This window comes from Candidozyma pseudohaemuli (assembly GCF_003013735.1).
Source record: "Candidozyma pseudohaemuli strain B12108 chromosome Unknown scaffold00017, whole genome shotgun sequence".
Classification (NCBI taxonomy): domain Eukaryota; kingdom Fungi; phylum Ascomycota; class Pichiomycetes; order Serinales; family Metschnikowiaceae; genus Candidozyma; species Candidozyma pseudohaemuli.
This window is the reverse complement of record NW_020194451.1, coordinates 52805-76375: the sequence shown is the minus strand read 5'-3', so window position 1 is coordinate 76375 and position 23571 is coordinate 52805. Positions and strand designations below refer to the sequence as shown.

The following is a 23571-nucleotide window of genomic DNA, read 5'->3' as shown; positions in this document are numbered from 1 at the left end:
AATGATAAAGAGGAACTTATCTTGTGCTCGGGAAGCGAAGAGCGACTAATCAATTCAAGAATCACCGTCTCTTGGATATCTGTAACATGTTATATGAAGGATATTGCCCTAATGAGCGTTATGTGAAGGTTGTCCCGACGGAGTATTATATGAGGGGATGTTCCGAGGAGGTCGACCGAAGAGAGACTGCCGAGGTGTCGTCGGAATAATAACCGAGGAAGGGAACCTGTGGCCTTGGCAACCTGGCGTATATAAATAGGACGGCTCTGTCCGTCTGCAATAGGATCGAAGAAAGAGTATGTCAGTATATACAGGACATGATCATGAAGAGAAGAAGTCAAGCTGAGGAATTATCAGCAGAGTCTGATAAGGAGTCAGGTTCTAAACTTGATAAGAGGAGGTCCACTCTTGACACGTTCGTAAACCTATCCCCAAAGATCAACCATTACCAGCAAAAAGGAAGAATGGGTTCTCTGTTAGTCACGTGTAAAGAAAGATCAAACACTTCAGAGTCGTGCATATACGTTCAACACTTGTCGGCGATCACGTGATTGGAAGCAAAATCTATCCGACATATGATGCAAAACTCTTCTGAATCAATGAGGCCAACGATTGTTTCAGAATTGTGTCTTTCTGTCAACGTCGGTGATGGAAGTATGAAACATTTGTGAGACGCGAATCCTACTACAACAACTAGGATTAACGTTACATTTACAAGCTTGGCGACCGTGCTGTGAAATATCTCACATTTCCCCGAAGTCTAACATCGGTAAGTGGGAAAATAGCGTCGGATAATCGGTAAGTTCGTCAAAAATAGAGCATATAACTGACTATGAAACGAGGGGTTGTGAATTTATAGCTGAAATAAGTAAGTTCATTGATTACTCGCCTATCGAGCACCAGCTCCAATAAACATGCACAACCACTGCCGTCCCCTAAATGACTCTAAATGTTTCCATCTCGGACAGATTCAAGGGGAGTTCCATGACAGAGAGTAAAGATCTGCTTCGTATTTGAACTGACAAATGATGCGATCACATAGAGGAGGCAAAGAACTGCAACTATAGTGATGGTCCACTATCATCGATCATTATGAAGCTCGAGAATGTTTTTGATGAAATGTGGCTGAACAGAGCTCAAACATGGTCATTACAAATGTGAGGGATCTCGTTGATGTAGTGATATGTGACGACCAAGTCAGGCAACTTCTCTCTGCAAAAATGCAAACCTGGTGGCTGAGTTGCAACAAGTTGGACTCCTTATTTAGTCTAGTGGGGGACATATATCCCCACTAAGTACTATGCTCAAGCAGGGCTTCACTTCCTCTGTGATGATCAGTCGAAGACGTGTTTAAGGTGGAGACTACTGCGAAAAGGCTGCAAAAAACTCCACTTTGGACTATATAAGCAGGCCTTCTCACCACCGATTTGCCACAGTATTTTTTTTGTTTCAAAGATGTCTGACCGTAACATTGGGCAGGAGGATGTCATAGACAACCAAGGAGACCCGTTTACATCTCCACATGTTCCAACCAGTCCTGGTGTTGAGCGATCACAGACTGTGGATCCAAATCAGCCACAAACATCGTCATCTCCCGCCGAGAATCCTCGCAGAGGGGACCCACGCGAAGTGAAATTCGACGCTGCACGTTTCAATAGTATCGTCAAGAATGAGACGGAAGGCGGTGAGGCTGTTCCCTCTCTGGGAGTCCCTTCTCCGGAAGTCCCTTCTCTGGCATTGACTATTCGGAGGGGTTCTTCTCTGGGAGCCCCTTCTCCGGGGGTTCCTTCTCTGGGAGCCCCTTCTCTGGCATTGACTATTCGGAGGGTTTCATCTCTGGGAGCCCCTTCTTCGGGAGCCCGTCCTTGGTCATTGCCTTTTACGAGATATACTTCCCAGGGAATTCGTCTTTCAAGGCCCCTTTCTTCAGCCCCTTCTCCGCGAATCGCTTCAAATAGACACAGCTCTTTGAGATTCGTATCAGCTGGAAGTGCAAGAAGCTCGTGGAGCCGGGCTTCGGGAGAGTTATGGTACACGACGCATTTCACACTGCTGGCACAAGGAAAGAGTGTATCGCTTTTGAGCAGTGAGTATGGTAACTTTGCAGCTGTTAACCCAATCTTGTGGAAGAAAAATTGGTGTCAAGTACTCGAAGAATTGAGCTTCCTTGGAAGCATTTCGAGGTCGCTCTGTGAACAAGACCGTTCCTTTCGTGAAACAGCAAATGCATTTAAGTTGCTTCATTTGCTGGATATACTAACGCGAGGCTTTCACAGCATCGCTCCTCATATTGATGGAATAGGAGTCGAACCAGATGAAAAGGAAAATGCGAGTTCACATTTGGTCAAGCTTTGCAGCAAGAGGCTTTCTTGTAAGCGACACATGCACTATATCTATTTTCAATTCTACATGTCGCTTAAACTTCGGCTGGCTCTCATTCCTAAATGTTGGGCTGACATAAATGGGGTTGACATGCAAGTTCCGGAACGGATCCAGGAAGTCTGCGATATTATGGAAGACTTACTATTTGTGTCGTGGGCGCGAGGCAGAGGCTCCAAGCCGATTGATCCTGCACGATTCTTCGATCAAATTGCTGGGCTAGGCAAGAAAGATCGATCGGTAATTTTAAATAAGTTGGCCAAGGTGCTGTTGGATTTCGAAGTGGACCTCGGCTACTAGTCTCCTGAGAAATGCCCTGATCTGGTACATCAAGTTTGTTTACACGTATCCGCATCGAATCTGTAAAAGAAATCTATCGTTGGTTGGGACAAGCTCCCATTGGCGACTCTGGTAGACTTGCTTTGGAGAACTACTTGCAGTTTGATGAGCCAGCGAACATCATTGACAAAATCTGGTGCATATCATCTGGATTTGGCAACCCCAATTGGTGAAGAGTATCTCCAGGCTCTGGTTTGCTTTTGGTGTTTCATCAGCTGTGCCGCTCACAATTCTTCTTCCAAGATATATTTTCCATCGACACCAGTAGTGAGCTTGTTAGAAGACTTGTGCATGAAGCAGTCAGGAGCATGGATAAACTTGCTTGGCTCGTTCACATGTTTACGATTAATCGAATACATTTGCAATACCTTCAGTTTTATCTGAATTTATTCATCCTTCTAGTTACATGATGAGCAGTTTGAAAAACGAGTGGAGGGCTTCAATACTTCTACCATGTTTACCAAGGAAGATTGTTTGGAAGAGTTCAGAGTCATTGCATCTCATTGTGGTGCATGCACCGAGGATACAGAGCGTCTATTGAATGCTTTGGAAGAAATTCCCGATATTATTACCATCCACTTATGCCGTAATCTCGTTAGCGGCATAACCAAAATGTCTAGGAGGAGTGGTATAACAGTCTTTGTTGTCTTTCAAGAAGCACCTTGACTTAGATTTGCAAACTTCCGGAGCAACTTAATCAATAATGGGTCCAATGTTCCATTCAAATTGAGCCATAGAGGGTCAAATGTTTTGGGAGCCCACTTTTGGGGTAATGCTGCGAAAATATACTAGGAGGGGCATTTTACTGTCGTCCTCCTCGTCGTTGTCATCATCGGATACCCGCCGAGGAGTTCATGATGAGTTTAATCGCATATTGTGCCATCTTCGGCGTCGAATTAAGCATTTGCTCCTTGCGTTTTGTTCCCAGAGTGGTTTCAGTTTGCACTGTTTGTTCGGATCATTTCTTTCGGCTTTCAGATGACTCGCCTATCTCTTGTCTTTCTTGTTTTAATGCAAGAAATGCTCACGGCATTTACGAGTACTCTACTGCTCGACTCAATGGCGTGGTAGAAATACATAATAAAATACAGATCGTCCCAGAAGGCCATTTCAGACCTTGATGGCATGTGGGTTTACGTCCAGAAATGTACTAAGATTCCCGAAAGAAGCCAAGCTCTCGAAGTCTCCAGTATGCAACGGATCGTAAAAGTGGATACCGGAGAACACTACAATTAGTTTCTTAGATAGAGTAGCTAATGAAGCACACCAGTATCAAGCACTCTTTTCACGAACGAAACCCACACAAGTTCAACATGTCACATACATTACCGTTTCTAGCAATCCCTCATCAAGGAATCATTTTTTATTTCGAAAATGAAGAACACACGTTCGCATGAAAGGTTTCACAATATACCCTCTACGTATGTCCGAACGTTTTGCACCCAAGCCGTTGTGCCGGATGGGACCACAGCATGCGGATCTACGGAAGCGGGGCAAATAGGACTAAAAGCAGCAAGGCCCATCCGGTGGTCCGAACTGGTCTCATAATAGAACCCCAGCCTTTAATAGTTTCGAAACACCGATCCAACTTTCATCCTCCGGCTCAAAGGCCCAACGGTCTCCTTATGATTTTTGACCACATTTCCTGCACACAAGCTCGTTTAAGGCCGCCATCACCCCCGCGCTTCAAGATCGTGATATCATCCTCGGAACAACTATATAAGGCTCCGATCCCACACGAGTTTTCAACGACAACCACTTTTTATTTATTACCATGGACGCCAGCTGCGGGCCCTCAAGCGCCCTTTCGCAGCTTTCAAAACACACCCAGCGTGACACCTCTCTCCAGCATGGATTGGTGAACAGAAACGAAAATCAGCAGCACCGACCAGGATTCAGAAACCAGCCGGGCTTCGACGCCCTGCTCAACCAGGAGTTTCAGAACTTCAGCGGCCGGACCAGCGGAGCACCAGCTTTCCAGGACCAGTTTGCTGGAGCAGGCCCTATACATCCACAGCAACACCAGCAGCATCGTCAACCCAATCAGAGACAGCAGAACCGGTGGATCCAGGACTTCAACGGACTTTCTTTGGAGAACAAGCCTATAAACGCTCAAAGCGGGCAGGGCCAGCAGGGCAAGTCTGATTGGCACAGACAGTTTATGAACCAGATGAACAATCAGCCCCAGGTTCAGCAAAACAGAGCCAACTACCAAATGGGCCAGATGGGCCAGATGGGCCACATGAACCAGATGGGTCAATACAGGTACCAGGGAATGCAGAACATGCAGCCACAGAACGAAAAAGCCCAGGTTGAGGCAGATCTTGTGGGAGACAGCGAGGCGCTTGATTCTCATTTTGACCAGCTCGAGAAGGAGCTAGCGATGGAGGAGCAGGTGGATTCTGAGGAGGCGCTGATTAGCGAAATCGACAAGGAGCAGTTTGTTCAGGCTGCCAAGGAGGTGCAGAAGTCCATGAGAGGTGAGAGCAACCAAAGGCTGGAGGAGACCACGCTGAAGTTCGAGGAGCTGAACTTCTTGAAACTCATGAACAACATCTCGGACCGTAAAGTGGAATTGTCCAGAGAGGGCGACAAACTCGTGGAGGCTGCGTCAGGTGAGGATATCAGACAACACTTGAGCGATCCTCTCAAGTACGAGAAGGATCCCAACTACCACCAGCAAGAACACGAGCCTCTGGTGCATGGTGGATATTCAGGAATGCTGCTCCGCCCTGATGCTGTGCCCGAGGCGACCAAGGAATCGGAAAACGTCCGCAACCATCTACCAGACCCCTTGGCCCACATCAAGGATGGTCTGCTTCCGGACAACTTGAGTGCTTTGCAAGCTGCCAAGATCATTTCTGGCGGTCAGGTCAGCGGAAACACATGGATGGAGGACGAGTCATGGCTTGGAGTTCCAGGAGGAATTAACAGCGGCAACAGTTCTAGTGGGAACAGTATAATGGAGCCTCACTGGCAGGAGGTGTACGACGATTACCGCCACGATGACGACTACCATTGAGAGAAATGAGACAACAACGATGGCCACGTTATAGAGGCGATCTGGTTGTCATGTCACGAATAAACGACTGTGCATACTGGAACGTAGGTGATAAGGTGGATGAACAATTAGTCTACAATTGGCTTTAGTTCAGGCGATTACACTATTCACCTTAAAGCGAGAGTTCCACGCTTTCATAGATGTGAATTTAATTAATGCTTATCATAAACTGAAGGAGAGAAGATAGATATTTCAGGTTTCTGCATTCCTGAACCATCAAGATGCAAATCAGCCCGCTACAGCCAGACCCTACCTTTTGTGGCTTATACAAAATAAAAATACGACAAAAACAAAAACCTTCAAACTCACCAAATCTTCACCCACCAAATCTTCACCTTAAAGTCACAAGACCCTTAAACGAAATTTCAATTTTATCCACCTAATACATCATCATACTCATTCCTTTTGCAACCATTCCTGTTGTGTCGATCTCTCCTGCGTACGTCACTTGACACTCAGTTATGAAACAGGTTACGAGGAATGCCCAGGCCACTATGGGCCCAACAATGGGTGAAAAAAGGAAAACTATTTTAGCCCAGACTGCATACACGGAGCCCAACGGTCCGGTGATGTTGCAGATCTTGAAATAAGGTACCAAAGCAAGATTCACAAGACAATTCAACAATTCCCAACATCAAAGGGTCCCTTTCGTTCATATCTAAAGGGGAAGAAGATACACGGACCTGCACAGGAGACGGACCACAGCAGTCCATCGACGTACAGCTTATAGTTTTCACTTATGCGGCCTGCAGGATACACATTTCTTTTTCCAAATCTTACTGGCCAGTTCTCTCCCGAAAAACGTAATGGTGCCGCCGTTACGTAGATAGTGGGGATCTAGAATGGCCGAAATGCCGCTAGGTAGAGCAATTCAGCAAGTAGAGATGGGATGACGAAGTTCGGAAAAACCCAGGGCGAGATCAGCCTCGGGTCAGTGGAGATTTCGGACTTTCTTGACAGCATCACCGAAAAATCAGCATGCCCTCTGTAAGACCAACCCCTCCTGCGGAGCCACTGTCGGAGGTCCAGGCCTGCGCGTTTCTTTTACCCACATCCACCACTGCCATTTCTTTCTTTTTCGTGATGTAATCACACATTGCTTAAGGCATCGCCGGCGCCGTCCTGCAGAATACATGGGCTGGGTTAATCCGGCCGCCGTTTCTTTTTCTTGACATATATAACTCCCCATTTCCTGCTCAATTGACTCGAATTTTTAGTATCACAAACATCATGACTGCTCCATACCCAATCCCAAAGCCATTCAGAATCTGCATTATCGGTTCCGGTAACTGGGGTACCGCCGTGGCCAAGCTTGTGGCCGAGAACACCGCTGAAAAGCCTGAAATTTTTGAACCAAAGGTCAACATGTGGGTGTTTGAAGAGGAGATCGAGGGCAAGAAGTTGACTGAAATCATCAACACCGACCACGAGAACGTCAAGTACCTCCCAGGCGTCAAGTTGCCTGAGAACCTTGTTGCCAACCCAGACATCGTCTCCACCGTTGAGGATGCTGATCTCTTGGTTTTTAACATTCCTCACCAGTTCCTTCCAAAGACCTGCAAGCAGCTTATTGGCAAGGTGAAGCCTACCGCCAGAGCCATCTCCTGTCTTAAGGGCTTGGAGGTTGACGCCAATGGCTGCAAATTGTTGTCTCAGTCCATCACCGACACTTTGGGCATCTACTGTGGTGTCCTTTCTGGTGCCAACATCGCTAACGAGGTCGCCAGAGGTAGATGGTCCGAGACCTCCATTGCCTACAACAAGCCAGACGACTTCCGTGGCGAGGGCAAGGACATTGACGAGTACATCTTGAAGGAGGCTTTCCACAGAACCTACTTCCACGTCAGAGTCATCAAGGATGTCATTGGTGCCTCCATTGCTGGTGCTTTGAAGAATGTCGTCGCCTGTGCCGCTGGTTTCGTCGAGGGCGCCGGCTGGGGTGACAATGCCAAGTCTGCCATCATGAGAATCGGTCTTGCTGAGACCATCCGTTTCTCCTCTTACTGGGAGAAGTTCCACATCCAGGGTCTTTCTGCTCCAAACCCCTCCACCTTCACTCAGGAGTCTGCCGGTGTTGCTGACCTCATCACCACCTGCTCTGGTGGTAGAAACGTCAAGGTTGCTCGTTACATGATCGAGAACAAGGTTGACGCCTGGGAAGCCGAGAAGAAGTTGCTCAACGGCCAGTCTTCTCAGGGTATCATCACCGCCAAGGAGGTGCACGAGCTCTTGGTGAACTACAAGCTTCAGCACGAGTTCCCATTGTTCGAGGCCACCTACAACGTCATCTACGAGAACGCCGACATCAACGAGTGGCCTGTTCTCTTGGAGCAGGACGCCTAAACCAGCATTGTATACTAGTCACAGATAGAATAAATTATAGAGTTTGAAAAGCAGTGTAGAGTTATTTGGGAGGTAACGATAAGGTTGGAACGAGGAAGATTTGACGAGGAGGATTTGACGAGGAGGATTTGACGTCGTCTTGGTGCAATTAGTTTCTTCACAACATGACAATCTAATAAATTTTAAGAAAATCCAAAATTTTACGATGCTTTCTAGATGGTGCCCACTAGCGGATAACTATAAGGTAAAATACTATACGGTAAAAGATAGATCTGCCTCATCAATTATAAATTGCATGGACTGCCAAAGAACGGTATCTTTATCCATTTCCCAGATATTCTCAATCCGGCTAACCAAATCCAAAAGTAAACGAAACACTCTAGGTTTCAAGTGCCAGTTTGATCTAAAAGTGCACTCAAATACCACTACTATCATTCGAGACCGACAGATCTGAAAAGTGCACTTCTTCAGATGCGATAGCTATCTTCAACAAAGCCTACGAAACACCAGTAACTTCCACAATCGTCCAATCCAATCACGGAAGACCACCACCCCAATGACATGTGACCTGGTCATCAAAACCAGATAACGAACCAGATAACGTGAGTTTGACAGATCTCATAGATCTAGCGAGACCCTCACTTCTCAACTCTCCACCAACACAGTCAACCACCTCCACCAACAATCCACCATCTCCACAAAACAAAAAAAAAAAAAGGAAAAAAAACCAAAAGAATCACCAAAATCTCCCCATCGAACCACAAAACCTCCATCCCTCCATCCTCCATCCCCCCATCCTCCATCCCCCTGGTCATCCCACACGCCGATCTACCTCAGCCGTTCATTGCGAACCCTTTTCGCAGCCATTTCCCTCCATTCACCAAAACACCTTTCCACACAAAAACGCCATTTTCCCGTGCCTTCCCGTCCCTTCCCAAAATCTCCCCTCCTCCCCGCCGCCAGTTCCCCCCACGGTCCAAATTTCCCACCGTTTCCCCGTCCATGTGATTTTCACGTGTCGCCCACACATGCCGGTTCGACCGACTCACCTCCAACCTTTCTCCACAAATCCACCCCAGATGACCGACACAGACGTGCTAGGCCACCTCCGAGCATACAAAACGCAGAACTACCTGCTGGGGCCCGTCAGCGTGTGGCACCGTGTTCCGGTCGTCCGAAGAGCCCTGGTTTTCATCCTTCTCTTTGTCGGTCTGGTTGGTGAGCTTCGGGTTGTTTTGACCAAGCGGTCGCTGAAGCTCCGGACGTTTCCAGGTCACATCTCGCTTCCGGGCGGCAAAGCAGATACAGGCTTGGAGCTGCCGTGGCAGGTGAGTCGCCGTGAAATGAGTGAAGAAATCGGCCTCAGCGAAGACAACGACTACTTGGAAAGCAACTACGGTTTCACCATCGAACACATCAACGAGATGCCGTGCTACCTTCTGCGGACGATCCTGGCCGTCAGGCCGTGCATTGGGTTTATGAAGTTTAAGGAAAATGGGCGTAACAGGGAGGAGTTGTTGGAAAGACTCAAGCTTAGGGTCAATCCGGGAGAGAGCTCGTCCATCTTCAGTTGTCCGCTTCGTGACTTTCTCTACCCTGCCGTGGAGGAAACCGCCCAGGAGGCGCTCGAAAGAACCCACTATTTGATCAAATGGGCCGGCATTCCATGGCATTTGCGTTCGTACACTTTTCCTCAATTGAACATCAAGGAGGCCGCGTGGCTCCAGGGCTTCAAGGATATCTCTGCTTCCGAGGAGGAGTGTTCGGCCGACGAGGACGCCAAGCTGGCCCAGACGCCGCCTCCTACTCCTCGAAAGAAACAGAAAAAGGACTTATCGTCTTGGGGCCAGCTTGGATCTCGTGTGGACGAGGAAACCAATACCAAAATCTACGACGTGTGGGGACTTACGGCGAATATTCTCCATGACTTGGCCGAAGTCGTCTACCTCAGCCATTCTGTGAATGGCAGACAGCTTGGAGAAGAGGAGCTCATACACAGTTTGTGGAAGCACGGGCAGCTCAAGGGCAAGGTGCGGTCGGAGGAGGAGGCTGCATTGATCTCGCTGACGCCTTCGGATAAGGTTTCATTCAGCGATGTGATGCCCCGGTCCGAGTTTCTTCGTCTCAAGCGGTTGTACAAGATGTAGGCCATCTTGAAGGAGGCAAGCAGGATGAGCCGCTAGTGATTGATGCGCTACAATTGAGGATCCTTGATCTTAATGGGACGAGGCCTGCTGCATTGAATATGGCATCATCAGCACTTCATGCTTCTTTAATTGGCTATGCATTTGAGTGAGATCCGTGACTCTCACCGCTCCCCTGGACGAACAACCGACACATCCAGCAATTTCTCTAAAACTCGACATCTCAAAACTTTTGAAGTTTTCGACCTTCACATCTATCTAGAATACATATGGCATGGGTGCAAATGTAGTGCGCACTGTACACAGCTGCATCATTATCACCACTTTTCATGAGTCAAGATCAGGACGACCTTGTGATCCAGCTTCTAGAGCGGCTAGATCGCTACGAAAAACTAGCCAATGACAGCTTTCGTGTGAACTTCATCACCGGCATGCAGCATCTCAGCAGAGCCAACTTCAATAGTGAAAACAGGAAGTATGGCATGGACTCGCTCGATCGAAGGCCTTATGATGCCTGTAAGGTCGTGGAGAGCAACGGAAGTTTTAAGCTTAGGGATAAATTGAAGGAATTGAAGGAGAAGAAAAAGCTGGAGCTCGAGAAGGAGACGCTGGATTCGGAAAAGGAGAATACACTGGAGGACCAGGCTCTCAGACATAGGAAGAAGGATTCAGCCAAAGGCGAGAAATCCGAGCCAAAAAGCAAAATAGAGGGTGTTTCTGAAAAAAGTATCGAACCTTCGTCCCTCCGAGACCCGATCTACCAATTTGGCGTCCTTGTGCCCTACCAATTGCGTAATGCCCAATCGTCCTTCAACGACTCCTTGACCGACATTATCACCATGGTGAACCTCCGGCAGGAACTCACCGAATTGATACAAAAAATTGAATCTACGGGTGCCGACAAATCTACGGACGCCTCCGCCTCCTAATATCTATAGTGCATGCATTACCATTATTCGCTGAACAAATCGCTATCGTTTTCGTAATCGCTGGGGTTGATTTCAGGAGCATCCGAGTCGCTGGCCTCGCTGCCGCTTTCTTCCACATCAGCATCGCCCGGGGCAGATTCGCCGTTCTTTCTGGCCAACTTTCTAGCCTTTTTGGCTTCCTTCTTGGCCAATTTCGCCTCAACGTTGGCTTTCTGCTCCTTTCTTCTCTCGGCCTTCTCCTGCTGTCTCTGCTGGTGCCTCTTCTCCAATTCGGCCTCCTCCTTCTTCGTCTTGGTGATTCTGGAATGATATATCGTCTTGCCGCCAATCATGGAGTCTTCGATCTTGACGAGGTTCATGTTGATACGAGGACCCAACTCGGTGAGCTTGATGGCCCTTTTTCTTGTTGTGGTGACGTCGCCGTCGGAATTGGCGGAAATGCCAGCTTTCTTCACGAGATTGTTCTGTTCGTTTTGCACCTCAACAACTGCATCGTCTTCCACTTCACTGTCTGAGGTCTGGCCGCCCACGGCGTAGGGGTCCAAGATCAAATCGGAGATATCCTGTGCTTTTGTCATGATCGGGAGCTTCTTGTGCGTCTGGTGGGAGTTGATCAACTTCTTGATGTTTCTGCTTTCCTCCACCATCTTGGTGTCGATGGCGTAGTGTCTCAATTCGATTTCGCCGTCTTCCTTTTTGCTGATGAGGAGAACTCGCTTGATTGTGTTGACCTTCGTCGTCTGCGGCTGGATGGGTGGAAAAAGGTTCTGCAATATGGTGATCATCAACTTCTCGTGGTTTTCAGCATCATTGACTTTTTTGAACCCGTTCATCACAAGCAAAGGGGGCTCGTGGAACGCAGCAGAGTCTCTGCCCACAGACTTGGGGTGTTTCAATATTCTCTGAACGTCCTTGACCAAAGCATACGAGTTCACCTTGAATTGAAGACATGGACCCTTGGGCATCTTGCCGATTCTCAAGGAGACGTTTCCTGAGCTCTCCGACTGTTTGAACACGAAAAGGTCCGAAACACCCAAAGGCCCGGACATCACCATGAAGTCCTTGAGCTTGTTGGCTTTTCTTTCTCGCAAACTGATGGCGGTATGTGGTTGCATCACAAATCTGAAGTCCTTTACTAGCTGGGTTAGGGCGTGATTTTTGAGCGAAGTGCCTAGCGAGAGCACCATGGAGCGGGGAATCTTGGCCAACTCTTCAGCCGAGGGGGGCTGGTGAGTTCTTCTTTTTGTTCTTCTTTTGGCCATGCTGAAAAGGTGGTTTCTGGTGGGGATTAGTCTGGAAAATAGGAAGCCATCGCGATGATAGTGGACACACCCGTACACCAGCTTACCTCAGGACATTTAACCCTCCGTCAATCCAGCCAAAATTGACCGGAATGGGTTGTAATTTGGGCAGTGGGCTAAGTGGACGCTGTAGGGAACGAATATGTTGTTGGTTTTGTTACCAGACGCCTGTGTGGCTCAATAGGCGGAGGGATGGGGTTGTCCCACCTGCAGTCCGCACCGATAAACAGCGATGCTCTGCTCAAATCAAAAACCAACCATGGCGATCAAAACCCAGCAGAAAAAGAAGGAGAAATTCACCGCCAAAAACAAAGATGCTCTTGCGCTTGCAGAGAAAATCAAGGAAAACGCCTTGAAACAGAAACTCGCCCAGAAAAAGCAGGCCGCCAAAGACAACGCCATCAAGCCAGAAGCCACAGAGGTTTCTGTTTCCGACAGCTCCAAAAAGTTCGAAACCTTCAGCGAACTCAAGCTTATCCCCGAGCTTCTCGAGCTGATCCAGCAGATGAAATTCACAAAGCCCACGCCCATCCAGGCCGAGGCTATTCCGCATGCTTTGGAAGGAAAGGATATTATTGGTCTTGCCGTTACAGGATCCGGTAAAACAGCAGCTTTTGCCATCCCCATCTTGCAGTCGCTTTACAACGACCTGTACCCGTACTATGGGCTTGTTTTGGCGCCCACGAGAGAGTTGGCGTACCAGATCAAGGAGACCTTTGATGCTCTCGGAGCAGCTATGGGAGTCAGAACCTGCTGTGTGGTGGGTGGTATGGACATGATGGACCAGGCGAGAGACTTGATGAGAAAACCACACATTATCGTGGCGACCCCGGGCAGAATCGTGGACCACTTGGAAAACACCAAGGGTTTTTCGTTGAGAAGACTCAAGTACTTGGTCATGGACGAGGCCGACCGTTTGTTGGACCTTGATTTCGGCCCTGAGCTCGACAAGATCTTGCGTGTGATCCCCAGAGAAAGAAACACCTACCTTTTCTCGGCCACGATGACGGGAAAGATTGAAAAGTTGCAGAGAGCCTCGCTCAGGAACCCCGTGAGAATCGCCGTTTCTTCCAAATACCAGACCGCCGATAACCTTGTCCAGCTGATGATGCTTGTCAGCGACGGCTACAAAAACACGTACTTGATCCATCTCCTCAACGAGTTCATGGGCAAGCTGATCATCATTTTCACCAGAACATGTGCCCACTCGCAGAGAACCGCCCTACTAGCCAGAATCCTTGGATTTTCCGCCGTTCCCTTGCATGGTCAGCTCACACAGTCGCAGCGTTTGGGCTCGTTGAACAAGTTCAAATCGGGAAAAGCCAACATCTTGGTCGCTACCGATGTGGCAGCCAGAGGTTTGGATATTCCTTCTGTGGATGTGGTGATCAACTACGACATCCCCACAGACTCCAAGGCGTACATCCACAGAGTCGGTAGAACCGCTCGTGCCGGTCGTTCTGGTAAGTCCATCTCGTTGGTGACGCAGTACGACTTGGAGATGTACCTCAGAATCGAGGCTGTTCTTGAGAAGAAGCTTCCGAAGGACCCATCTCCATCCAGGGACATCTTGGATGCTTTGCATGTGCATGTGGACAGGGCCACGGCCGAGGCCATCAGACAGACAAAGGACTTCCACGACAAGAGAGGCAAGAAGAAGTCGAGAGACGATGCCGACCGGGAGGAGAAGTAGGGCAGTTGAAGGAAATGGTGATTCAAGGAAGAAAATTCATCTCGATAGCATATAGTCTAATTTATGAAGGTGGTGCATTGAGCTGTTTAGTATGATAAGTGAATTTGGTCTGTGATGCCTCTTCTTGATATCTGGAAATCTGAAAGTAGTTTCGTCAGGAAATAATTTCATCTTTAATGTCCAAAATTCGAGGTGATCGAATGAATGGCGCCTACACTTTGCTCTCTAATAAAATTAAAATATATCCATAGAAGTGAACCCTCGGTCGTAAGTCGTGGTCGGCCATGGCCATAACCTAATCTGTATCTGTCTGTCAGTGGTGCTGGAAATGCACAGGGCACTCGCCGTAGCCCTTCTTGTTGAACCAGTCCTTGATGCACTTGTAGTGGAATACACAGAGGCACTCAAGGCGGCCCACCTTATCGCCTGGCCGTAGCTCTTCGAGGCAAATGACACACTCCTCCTCAAAGTCCTCCTTCTCCTTGAGCTCCAGCGTCACCAGCCCCACGGGAGGCTCTTTCTGCAGCTCCTGCTCCTTCTGCAGCTCGTCGATGAACTCGTACGTGGGCTGTGGAAGAGGCGGCACATGGTACACCAACATCCTGTTTCGGACGTTCAGCAGCAGGGCGTTGGGCGGCAGCAGGAGCCGCTGGTGGGAGCCGCTGAAGTCAAACCGCACAAGGCAGTCGCTGATGTGGAACTCCTTGTACTGCTCGTATTCGGAGTGGGAGGTGTCTCTGTGCTCATGGCGTGTTTTCTTGACGTACGCCTTGAGGAGGTTGGTCCCGCAAACAGGACACAAGTTTTCGTCGTTGTTCTCCAGGCCAACCAAATCGCCCAAAGGTGGGCTTTCCTGGCGCTGGACAGGCACTGTGGCACTTTGGGTGGTGGTTTCCTCATCCTGTGGCTGTTCTGGAGGCGGCTCAAACAAAGCCCTCCGGATCATCTGGATCTCCTCAACACACTCGTCGCATGTTTTGTAAAAATCGCCGTCCGCCCGCACCAGCCCCGAAGGCGTTAGAACCCTGGAGCCTGGGAACCACTTGACTTTCTGGCTGGAACACAGGTTGCAGACCACACGGCCACATTTTCTGCAGTGGTGGCGGCGGTTGAAGATGGTGAAGGTTGTGTCACACACGACACACGCCGTGACGGCGCTGTCGGGCTGCCACGAGGTCAGGGACATGGGAAAAAGATGTTGGTGATGGAGTTTCCTGGAGCTCCGCCTATGGGGGTGTGGTCTCGTGAGCGGTCACGTGGAAGTCGCGTGACTCCGAAGCCCGACAGCACGGATTTGCCCGAGACCCCTGGGTTTTTTTATTTTGGCGGGTGTGTTTTTCGGTTTTTGTGGCGTTGGGGTGGTGGCTTGCTGCGTCTGATTGGCTGTCTGATGGGTGTGTGGTGAAAAGTCAGGGTGCTTTTGATGTGGTCTCGCGAGGCTGATAAGGCGAAGTAGGAGCCTTGCATGAGAAGGTGATAGGGTAGGATTTGTTTTGACAGGGTGGGGTGACCAAAAGGAGGGTTCAGTTGATGGACGATTTTTGAAAAGTTCTTCTTTTTTTTTTGGGAAACTCGAGGAATCTGAAAAATCACCAATCTGCATGGACTCATGACACTGTCACACGAGGAAAGCCTTGCAGCACTGCCTCGATTGACCCACAAACCCAGGAAGCTGTTCACCTCAGGTGTTTCAAAATCCAAAAATACTCCAACAGTATAACCTTTAAGCTTTCATTCTCCGAAAGCTAGACGATATGCAACAATACACACTCACCGAACCGACGAGCCAATCACCAAAAACCGTCCATTGTCCCAATGGATCCAACAATCACCAACAATCACCAACACAAAACCACGTCAAAACCCCTGAAACACTCCTAAAACATGTATTTATCTCCGCTGACCTTTTTGCACCAAAACGGAATCCCACTTCCTCTCACTTTTCCTTATCTCTGCGCATCTCTTATCAGTTGCAGCCATTTCTGTCAAAACATGCAAACACCAGATTTCATCGAACACACAAAACCCAAAATTACCCGCTACCGCTCTCGCCAGGACCCTCTGGATCGCCCCTTCGGGAAAGTCCCGGTGCCGCTAAACCGCCATATCAACCGCCTTGCGTCGCCAATTCCGTGCTTTATCGCTTATCTCGCAGATAAAAAGCCAGCCATGTCCGTCGTTCCACGCCATGGAGAAAAAAGACAACCAATCCGTGGAGGAGGCTCTGGTGGGCCTGGGCCAGGTGGACTTCCACGAATTGCACATTGAAAAATTCGGACTGACCAAACGAAAACTCACCGCTCGCCATGTGCTGCTTATGATTATAGGCCAGCTGATCGGCACGGGGCTCTTTGTGGGTGTGAAGACGCCGTTGATGACGTCGGGATCGTTATCGTTGTTTCTTGGTTTTTTCGTTTGGGCGGCCTCCATGATATGGCCGTTGATGTTGGCTACTGGAGAAATGTGCTCGTATCTTCCGGTTAGAGGAACGTTTTTGCATTTTGCAGCCCGCTGGCTCGATCCGGCTTTGGGCTTTGCCGTCACCATGATGTACTTGTACACGACGTTGATGTTCATTTGCGTGGAGGCGGTGGCTTTTGCTTCTGTGGCTGGATACTGGACCGACCTCAATCCTGCTGTGTTTGTTACCATTTGCCTTGTGACGATTCTCTTTTTCAACGTTTTCGGGGTCAACTGGTACGGCGAGGTCGAGTTCTGTCTGTCGATGTTGAAGGTGCTTCTCATTGTAGGGCTCATGTTCTTTGGCCTCATCACCATGTGTGGAGGTAATCCTCAAGGAGACGCCTATGGGTTTCGAAACTGGAACGAGGGTGGGCTTTTCAAGGAGTACCTTGTTCCTGGAGCCACAGGGAAGTTTCTAGGTTTCTGGAACGTCATGATCTTTGCTGCTTTCTCATGTGGTGGTCCCGATATGCTCGGTATGATATCTGGTGAAATTTCACAGCCACGGCAGAATATTGCTATGGCTGCCAAAAGGACGTATGTTCGGATTTTCCTTTTCTACGTTGGAGGCATCTTTTTCATGAACAGCATGTGTGCTTCCAATAACCCTGACCTCATTGCAGCCAGTGAATCTGGAAAAGGCGGTGCTGCTGCTTCTCCCTGGGTGATTGGTATAAAATCGGTGGGAGTTCACGGTCTTGATTCTGTTGTGAATGCTGTGGTTATGACGTCAGCCTGGTCTTGTGGAAACGGTTTCACATACGGTGCAGCTAGATCTGCCTATTCTGCTGCTTTGGCTGGTTACATTCCAAAAGTGTTTTCATACTGCCTCAAAAGCGGATGTCCTATAATTGCAGTGCTTTTCGCCATGGCTATAGGGTGTCTTTCATATATGACGTCTTCACAGGCTTCGGCTACTGTGCTTGACTGGTTCATCAACTTAGCAACGACCGGTTTGCTCTGTACATTTGCTGTCATGTGGATGTGCTACTTCAAGTTTAGGAAGGCGGTCAAAAAGCAAAAGTGTGATTTTGAAGACCCCAAGTACTACAAGGTCAGCAGTCTTTTGCACCCATACGTGACGTACTGGGCTGCATTCCTCAACGGCATTGTGCTTTTCTTTAACGGATTCTGGATCTTTTTTCCGGGCCAGTTCAGTGTGGCCAATTTGTTCACATCGTATTTTGCTCCTGTGTTCTTTGTGGTCTTGTTTGTCTTCTGGAAGGTTTGGAAAAAGACCCATTGGCGTACTGACGAGGAAGCAGATATTACTTCAGGGAAGGAGGAAATTGATGATGAAGAGGAAGCTGAGGCACAGGAATTGGCTTTGAAGCCTAGACGAGAAGGCATTTTTTGGAGGGTTTGGTATAAGTTTGCTGATTTCTGTTTTAGTTAGAGTCTGGGACCGATAGGATTGGAATAATGATAGAACGTGTATTCATGCGGAGTAGGGTGTCATAGGATGAAGCGTAGTGGTCAATGAAAGCTTCTTGATGTTTTTCGTTTTGATAATAATGGGCTTTCGGTGTTCTTGGGCACGTTGCCGGTGATCAGTGTCCAAAATGCGTAACAGGTGAGCCATGAGGGTACAGAAAAATTCACATCCAAAACGCCACAAAGAAAAAGGGTATCTAAACGGATGAACAATAAAGCTGCCACCCATCTAGGCCCGTATCCTGTTGGACTTTGGCCAATTTTGCAACCGTCCTGCATATGCAGCAACTCACTAGACGAGCGGAACTGGCCAAAAACACACACCAGCCACCTTCCTAGACATGTCTGACCGTCTCACACAGCTACAGATCTGTCTAGACCAGCTTGTGGCGCAGTTCAATGCCACCGTGAACTACGTCAACACGCAGGGAGATTTGGCTCCACTCGATGAAGACAAGACCTCAGTGATCAACTTGGCTGCTAATGCCCCACTTCCAGGAACAAAGAAGGAGGCGGCCACAGAACAGGCTAGTCAGGCTGCAAACTCTGAAGCAAGCGGCGCAACGTCGCGTCCAAAGCCATCGTTCGACAGCGTCATCAATGAATTGTCCACAGACATCATACTCAAGTCACGTCAAATAAGCATGCTTATAGACTCGCTACCGGGTATCGGCACGCTTCCAGAGACGCAGCTCAAGATCATCGGAGATCTAGTGGATGAGCTAGATGAGGTTGAAAAAGAACGTGAGGCCAAGATCAAGGAGAAGGATGAATTGCTCAAGTGGTGTGAGGAGCTCATAGTGGATGTCTCACACGGCATCTTCAAAACAAGAACGTGAACTTATGCATGGTATGCTGTGCAATCAAAGTCCCAACCAGGGAACCATCTTGCGGCCTCGCATTGTGCCCTCGTCCAGCTCAGGCCATAGATCAATGGGAAGAAGGTCACAAAACAATAAAGCGAAGCGAGCGCTATCAACGTCAAGATGACAGCACCAGATACACGTTTCTTGCTCATCTGGTACTCTGCAAACTGGGCGATGGCCAAGACCATGAAAAACACACTAGTGAGGTAGTGGTGGCTGTACAACTGCCTGTCCATTTGGAAGTAAGGGAAATAGTTCAAAACCCAGCCAAGAAGGAAGCTGGCGGTCGAGTAATAGTACACTGTCGTTGGTACGGCTTCCACGGGGATGTGGAACGGATTCAAGTGCTTGAGCACATAGAAACCGAACTTAATAGAAAACGACACAATCAAGAAGATGCCCAAGTAGTGAATGGCGATATTGCCAATGGAGTAGACGTTGCTACCGGGTTCGTCCGATAATGTTTTGTCGGCGCTGCCACTTGTGAAGAAAGCAATGCCTTTGGTGACAAACGGCCATTCATAAGGAAGAGTAGCATACTTGTGTGGCTTGACGAATGCCTTGTTGAGTCTCCACATGGCGTTGTGATACTCAAGCAACTTCTCGTAAAGCAGCATCTTTGGAAGCTTCACGCGAGGGTATTTCTCAGTATCCTTGTCAATAATAGGATGGCTGTTGTGCTCAATGTACCAGAGGGTGTTTGGCATGGTAGGCTCGTTAACGCAAAAGACCTGGTACTGGTGGAAAGCCCAGTCTGGAAGCCTCGTGTCGTGACCCATAAGCACACAATTGGTGCCTCTGTGGACCAACTGGAACACAGACTCTGTAGCTCTCAACTTGATGTTAGGTAACTGGTTTTCAGCGTGAGGCTTGCGACCAACGATTTTGACCTTCCACTCGTAAGCGCTCTCCTGGGTGTCCGTTCTGTTGCCTTTACAGGAGACCTCGTTGGAGTAGTCGTGCTCAGAGTTTGGTGGTCTCATGTTGTTGGCACGCAAGTACTTGTGGGTGAATTTGTGGTACAACTTGACGTGGTCACCGTCCTTAATAGGGCGGAACTTGGTGTCGAACTTACCATCGTAGTTGGTTCCAGTAGTCTCAATGACCCACTCGTTGTTGGCATCAAAATCGTAATCGTACATCGTCACCTGCTGCTCTCCAGTGCCAGTTTTGTAGGTAAAGTTGTGGGAGTGCAAGTACAGGTTGAGACGGTGGTGCTTGAGGGTGATGGTGCTGCCGTAGGACACATCCACGGCCGTTTCCTTCATTTCACTTGAGTCAATGAACTGTGCTTTGAAACGAGGACTGACCAACCCGGCATCAGTACCGCCTCTAGGCAACAAAATGAAGTGGAGGGAGAAAATTCCACAGTAGATCGTCAATGGAACAAGCAAGAAAGCCACAAGACGGCTGAAGATGTGTTTCAAGAACTGCTTCACCAGGACCTCGAGATCACCAGAAATGAGGTAGATCTGGTACGCTGACAAAGCACCCACCCACGCAAGAGTGAACAAGCCGGTGAGCTTCACAGACGTGGCAAGTCCAAGCAGCATACCCGTGAGGAACAAATACCTATACCAGTTCTTCGAGAATGGGATAGAGACCTCAAACAGCTTGTAGAAGTACACGGTTGCCGCCACAAACGCCACAAGCTGGCTATCAAGCATAATGTAGCGGGACTGTGTGGCCAAAGAGTTCTCCACAAGCACCAAGAAGGCACCAAAGAACGCCACAAACGGTCTGCAGCATGTCGACCTCAAAATGCCGTAGGTAAGCAAAACGGTGATCATTCCAGCGACCGCCGAAACGGCTCTCATGGCCACGTAAGGCACATTTTCATCAAACGCGTCGCCGATGTTCTCAAACTCAAACTCTCCGTTCCAATTGAACAAAACGGCCACGGCGTAGAAGATGAGTTTTCCGAGTGGCGGATGGACATCGACGAAAAACTCTCCGTGGAAATATTTTCTTGCAAAACCGCCAAAATGCACTTCGTCAAACACAACCTGCGACGGAGAAGGAAGCCTGTAGAACCTCAAGACAAACGCCAAAGCAGCGATAAGAAAGACGTAGAAGTGGTCGAGTTTGGAGCTTTTCACCGCCGCGAGCACCTGCTCAGGCACCGCTGACGAGTAGAAGACCCGTTTTTTGCCGGGCTTGTAGCCTGGAGGTACTTTTTCCTGCATGCCTGCTTCTGTCAATTGAAGTGGAGGTGTACTTGTTCAGGTGGACCAGGTGCGGTGTATCCAGGCAGTGCAGGAATATCACCAGTGCATTGGAGGGCCATTGCACATGGCGATGAAAGATGGGATTTATTTTTTTTAAGTTCTTACCATTGAGAGTTTATGTTTTTATTTATTTTGAAGATTTTATTAAAACTTGTTCGGAGAAAATGTATCGGGGTTCCGACTGTGGGGTCTAGTAGTGGTTGTAATGTGATTAATTGGATGCCTTTTTAGAAGTCAAAAAGATTCTTATATACTGATTCTCGAGCAATTGACTAATAAAGTAAAGTTTGAGAGAATTGACGCTTTGTTGCCGATTTGGCTCGACTTTGTCGAATTCAACACCTCAATTGATGAATCCCATATATCGTATCCATAACCAACATAAAAGACAAATGCAAGTGAAAGCACCAAATTACATATCCTTTTCAAAACCAAACAGTAAAAGAAGCCTTCCTTCACTCAAATCCAACAGTAAAATAGCCCTTCTTCACCCAAAACGAAAATCATACCTCCTACAGTTTCTAACCAATTTCCTAGTAACCTATGTAGAGTCCACCCTGGCGCTCCTCAAGCTCCAGCGCTATGAAAGAAACATACTCGGAGCTCGGGTCCCAGCCGAGCTTGGCCGTGCACCGCACAAACCGTAGATTAGGCAAACGCTCCTCGGAAAGCGCCAACGCCAAGTCCACAGGGTCCACCTTGTCGTTCGTGCCGAGCATGCCGCTGCTGCTGATGAAGAGCCGCCGCAAGGGTCGTTTGAATGTAAGCGGAGGCAACAACTCGTCGTCGAAAAAGCTCTGCAGAAGATAATCAACTGTCACCTCGAGGGTCTGCAAGTTGGGACAATAAATAAAAACGGTATCGAGAGAATTGGCCTGGAGGCCAGGCATGGGGAACTGGATGCGGAGCGACTTGAGGTTGCCGCCGAGTTTCATGAGGAGATGCTGGAAACCCAGGTGGGCCACTTTGGGGCAATGGGCAAACTCCATGTGTTTGATGGACAGCGGGAAATCCGACTGGATGAGAAAGTCGTCGGAGATGCCGCCCGAGACCCGTAGAAACTCAAGCTTGGGAGGCCAGCTGATGCTTGAGTAGTTTTCGATTTCCAACGACGACCGTGGGAACAGAAGGTGGGTGAGCTGTTTGAGGTCCCGGATCGAGTGGAAGAGTTCTTCGAGATTGAGCGTTTCGGAAACCAAGCGGAGGTCCAAAATACGCAAGTGTTCACAGCTCCGTAGCGCTATTAGCGGGCCGAGGCCAAAACTGGTCTGTGGAGCTGTGAAGGCTTCAAGAAAGGGACGAGATCGTTTGAGGAGTTTAGCCACAAAGGCGTTTTTGCCCAGCTGGTTGACCGACGACAAGTCCAAGTCTCGAATGTAGCTGCCAATGGTGTTTTTCCCGGAAATCGTGTCGACAAACTGGAAAAAGTTGTTTCCGTTGAGCACAGGCCGTCTATACACCAACGGCAACGTGATGGCATAGAAAAGCTTCAGCAAGCGGAGAAACCGAGGCTTCAATCGGTTCTGGTACAAGAGAATCTCTAAGATGTGCACGATGATCTCCACCGGTAGCGAAAGCCCGCCTTTTCTGGATTCCGCTTCCTTCTTGGCTTCCGCTTCCCTGACCGCTTGTCTGTACTCGTCCGAATTGCTGTACAAGCACCAAAAAAGCACATCGACTTTTTCAAATTGCAGCCGAGGCCACACTTTGCCCTGGGGTCGCTTGTCCTCGGTCAAAACGAACACCTCTCTGATGTTCCCGTTCGTCTTCCTCAGAAAGTCCTCCCACGAGGCAAACCCACTGGGCGTGGGGGTCTGTTCCTCATCTTCTTCATCCGAGTCCTTGGCCGTGAAACTCAGCCGATACACATATTTTCGGTACGGGGGACGGATCTTTTTAGCCCTTCTTTTGTTGGCCATTTTAGGGCCAGTAGATGATGGTGAGTGTGATGCCGGCACACACGGCTGCAAACTGGGTCGGAGTGGAGGGTGTAAGGGAGATTGGGGTGGGTGATTTTCTGGGGATGCGGGGGTATTTATAGTTTTTGGTTTTGCAGAGGTTGTTGAAAAGGGGGTGTTTTGGGTGATTCAGGGTTTTGTGGGTTGGTGGTATGGTGGATGAGCTCCAGCTTAGTAATGGTGATGCGCAACAGATGAGGTGAGGTGGGCCTGGATTTTGATAGTGGATGGGTTTTTATTTGTTGATGGAGGTTATTGGGATTTGATTCGTAATATTAAGAAAACCTTGAAGATTGGATTTACTGGGATGTGGCTTATCGTATAGGGTGCTCGCTTATGTATGGGCATCGAACCCGCAGCAACACACTACAACCCATAGTCAGGTTACTGGTTTTACTATGATTTGGTCTAGATAAACTGAGGCTATTATTTT

At 48.7% G+C, this 23571-nt stretch overlaps 11 protein-coding genes across 11 annotated transcripts; 7 read left to right on the top strand and 4 right to left on the bottom strand.

Annotated features, from left to right (window-relative positions):
• Positions 1-4492: 4492 nt before the first annotated feature.
• C7M61_004705 (uncharacterized protein) lies at positions 4493-5740 on the top strand (the record flags this gene model as incomplete). Its single annotated transcript, XM_024860022.1, has 1 exon — positions 4493-5740. The coding sequence occupies one exon, from the start codon at positions 4493-4495 to the stop codon at positions 5738-5740; it is 1248 nt and encodes a 415-aa protein (XP_024711772.1).
• A 1269-nt stretch (positions 5741-7009) lies between these two features.
• Positions 7010-8122, top strand: GPD2 (Gpd2p; the record flags this gene model as incomplete). The annotated part of the gene is made up of 1 exon (XM_024860021.1): positions 7010-8122. One exon carries the CDS (start codon positions 7010-7012, stop codon positions 8120-8122), a length of 1113 nt encoding a protein of 370 aa, XP_024711771.1.
• Positions 8123-9201: 1079 nt separating this feature from the next.
• Positions 9202-10269, top strand: PCD1 (8-oxo-dGTP diphosphatase; the record flags this gene model as incomplete). Its single annotated transcript, XM_024860020.1, has 1 exon — positions 9202-10269. One exon carries the CDS (start codon positions 9202-9204, stop codon positions 10267-10269), a length of 1068 nt encoding a protein of 355 aa, XP_024711770.1.
• A 326-nt stretch (positions 10270-10595) lies between these two features.
• VMA22 (Vma22p) lies at positions 10596-11195 on the top strand (the record flags this gene model as incomplete). The annotated part of the gene is made up of 1 exon (XM_024860019.1): positions 10596-11195. One exon carries the CDS (start codon positions 10596-10598, stop codon positions 11193-11195), a length of 600 nt encoding a protein of 199 aa, XP_024711769.1.
• Positions 11196-11218: 23 nt separating this feature from the next.
• On the bottom strand, positions 11219-12457 carry SSF1 (rRNA-binding ribosome biosynthesis protein; the record flags this gene model as incomplete). Its single annotated transcript, XM_024860018.1, has 1 exon — positions 11219-12457. One exon carries the CDS (start codon positions 12455-12457, stop codon positions 11219-11221), a length of 1239 nt encoding a protein of 412 aa, XP_024711768.1.
• A 298-nt stretch (positions 12458-12755) lies between these two features.
• Positions 12756-14189, top strand: C7M61_004700 (RNA-dependent ATPase; the record flags this gene model as incomplete). The annotated part of the gene is made up of 1 exon (XM_024860017.1): positions 12756-14189. One exon carries the CDS (start codon positions 12756-12758, stop codon positions 14187-14189), a length of 1434 nt encoding a protein of 477 aa, XP_024711767.1.
• A 313-nt stretch (positions 14190-14502) lies between these two features.
• C7M61_004699 (phosphatidylinositol-3-phosphate-binding ubiquitin-protein ligase) lies at positions 14503-15375 on the bottom strand (the record flags this gene model as incomplete). Its single annotated transcript, XM_024860016.1, has 1 exon — positions 14503-15375. One exon carries the CDS (start codon positions 15373-15375, stop codon positions 14503-14505), a length of 873 nt encoding a protein of 290 aa, XP_024711766.1.
• A 1002-nt stretch (positions 15376-16377) lies between these two features.
• On the top strand, positions 16378-18048 carry C7M61_004698 (uncharacterized protein; the record flags this gene model as incomplete). Its single annotated transcript, XM_024860015.1, has 1 exon — positions 16378-18048. The coding sequence occupies one exon, from the start codon at positions 16378-16380 to the stop codon at positions 18046-18048; it is 1671 nt and encodes a 556-aa protein (XP_024711765.1).
• Positions 18049-18427: 379 nt separating this feature from the next.
• On the top strand, positions 18428-18925 carry MED21 (Med21p; the record flags this gene model as incomplete). Its single annotated transcript, XM_024860014.1, has 1 exon — positions 18428-18925. The coding sequence occupies one exon, from the start codon at positions 18428-18430 to the stop codon at positions 18923-18925; it is 498 nt and encodes a 165-aa protein (XP_024711764.1).
• Positions 18926-18949: 24 nt separating this feature from the next.
• PMT5 (putative dolichyl-phosphate-mannose--protein mannosyltransferase) lies at positions 18950-21138 on the bottom strand (the record flags this gene model as incomplete). Its single annotated transcript, XM_024860013.1, has 2 exons — positions 18950-18981; positions 19092-21138. 2 exons carry the CDS (start codon positions 21136-21138, stop codon positions 18950-18952), a joined length of 2079 nt encoding a protein of 692 aa, XP_024711763.1.
• A 575-nt stretch (positions 21139-21713) lies between these two features.
• On the bottom strand, positions 21714-23099 carry C7M61_004695 (uncharacterized protein; the record flags this gene model as incomplete). Its single annotated transcript, XM_024860012.1, has 1 exon — positions 21714-23099. One exon carries the CDS (start codon positions 23097-23099, stop codon positions 21714-21716), a length of 1386 nt encoding a protein of 461 aa, XP_024711762.1.
• Positions 23100-23571: the final 472 nt, after the last annotated feature.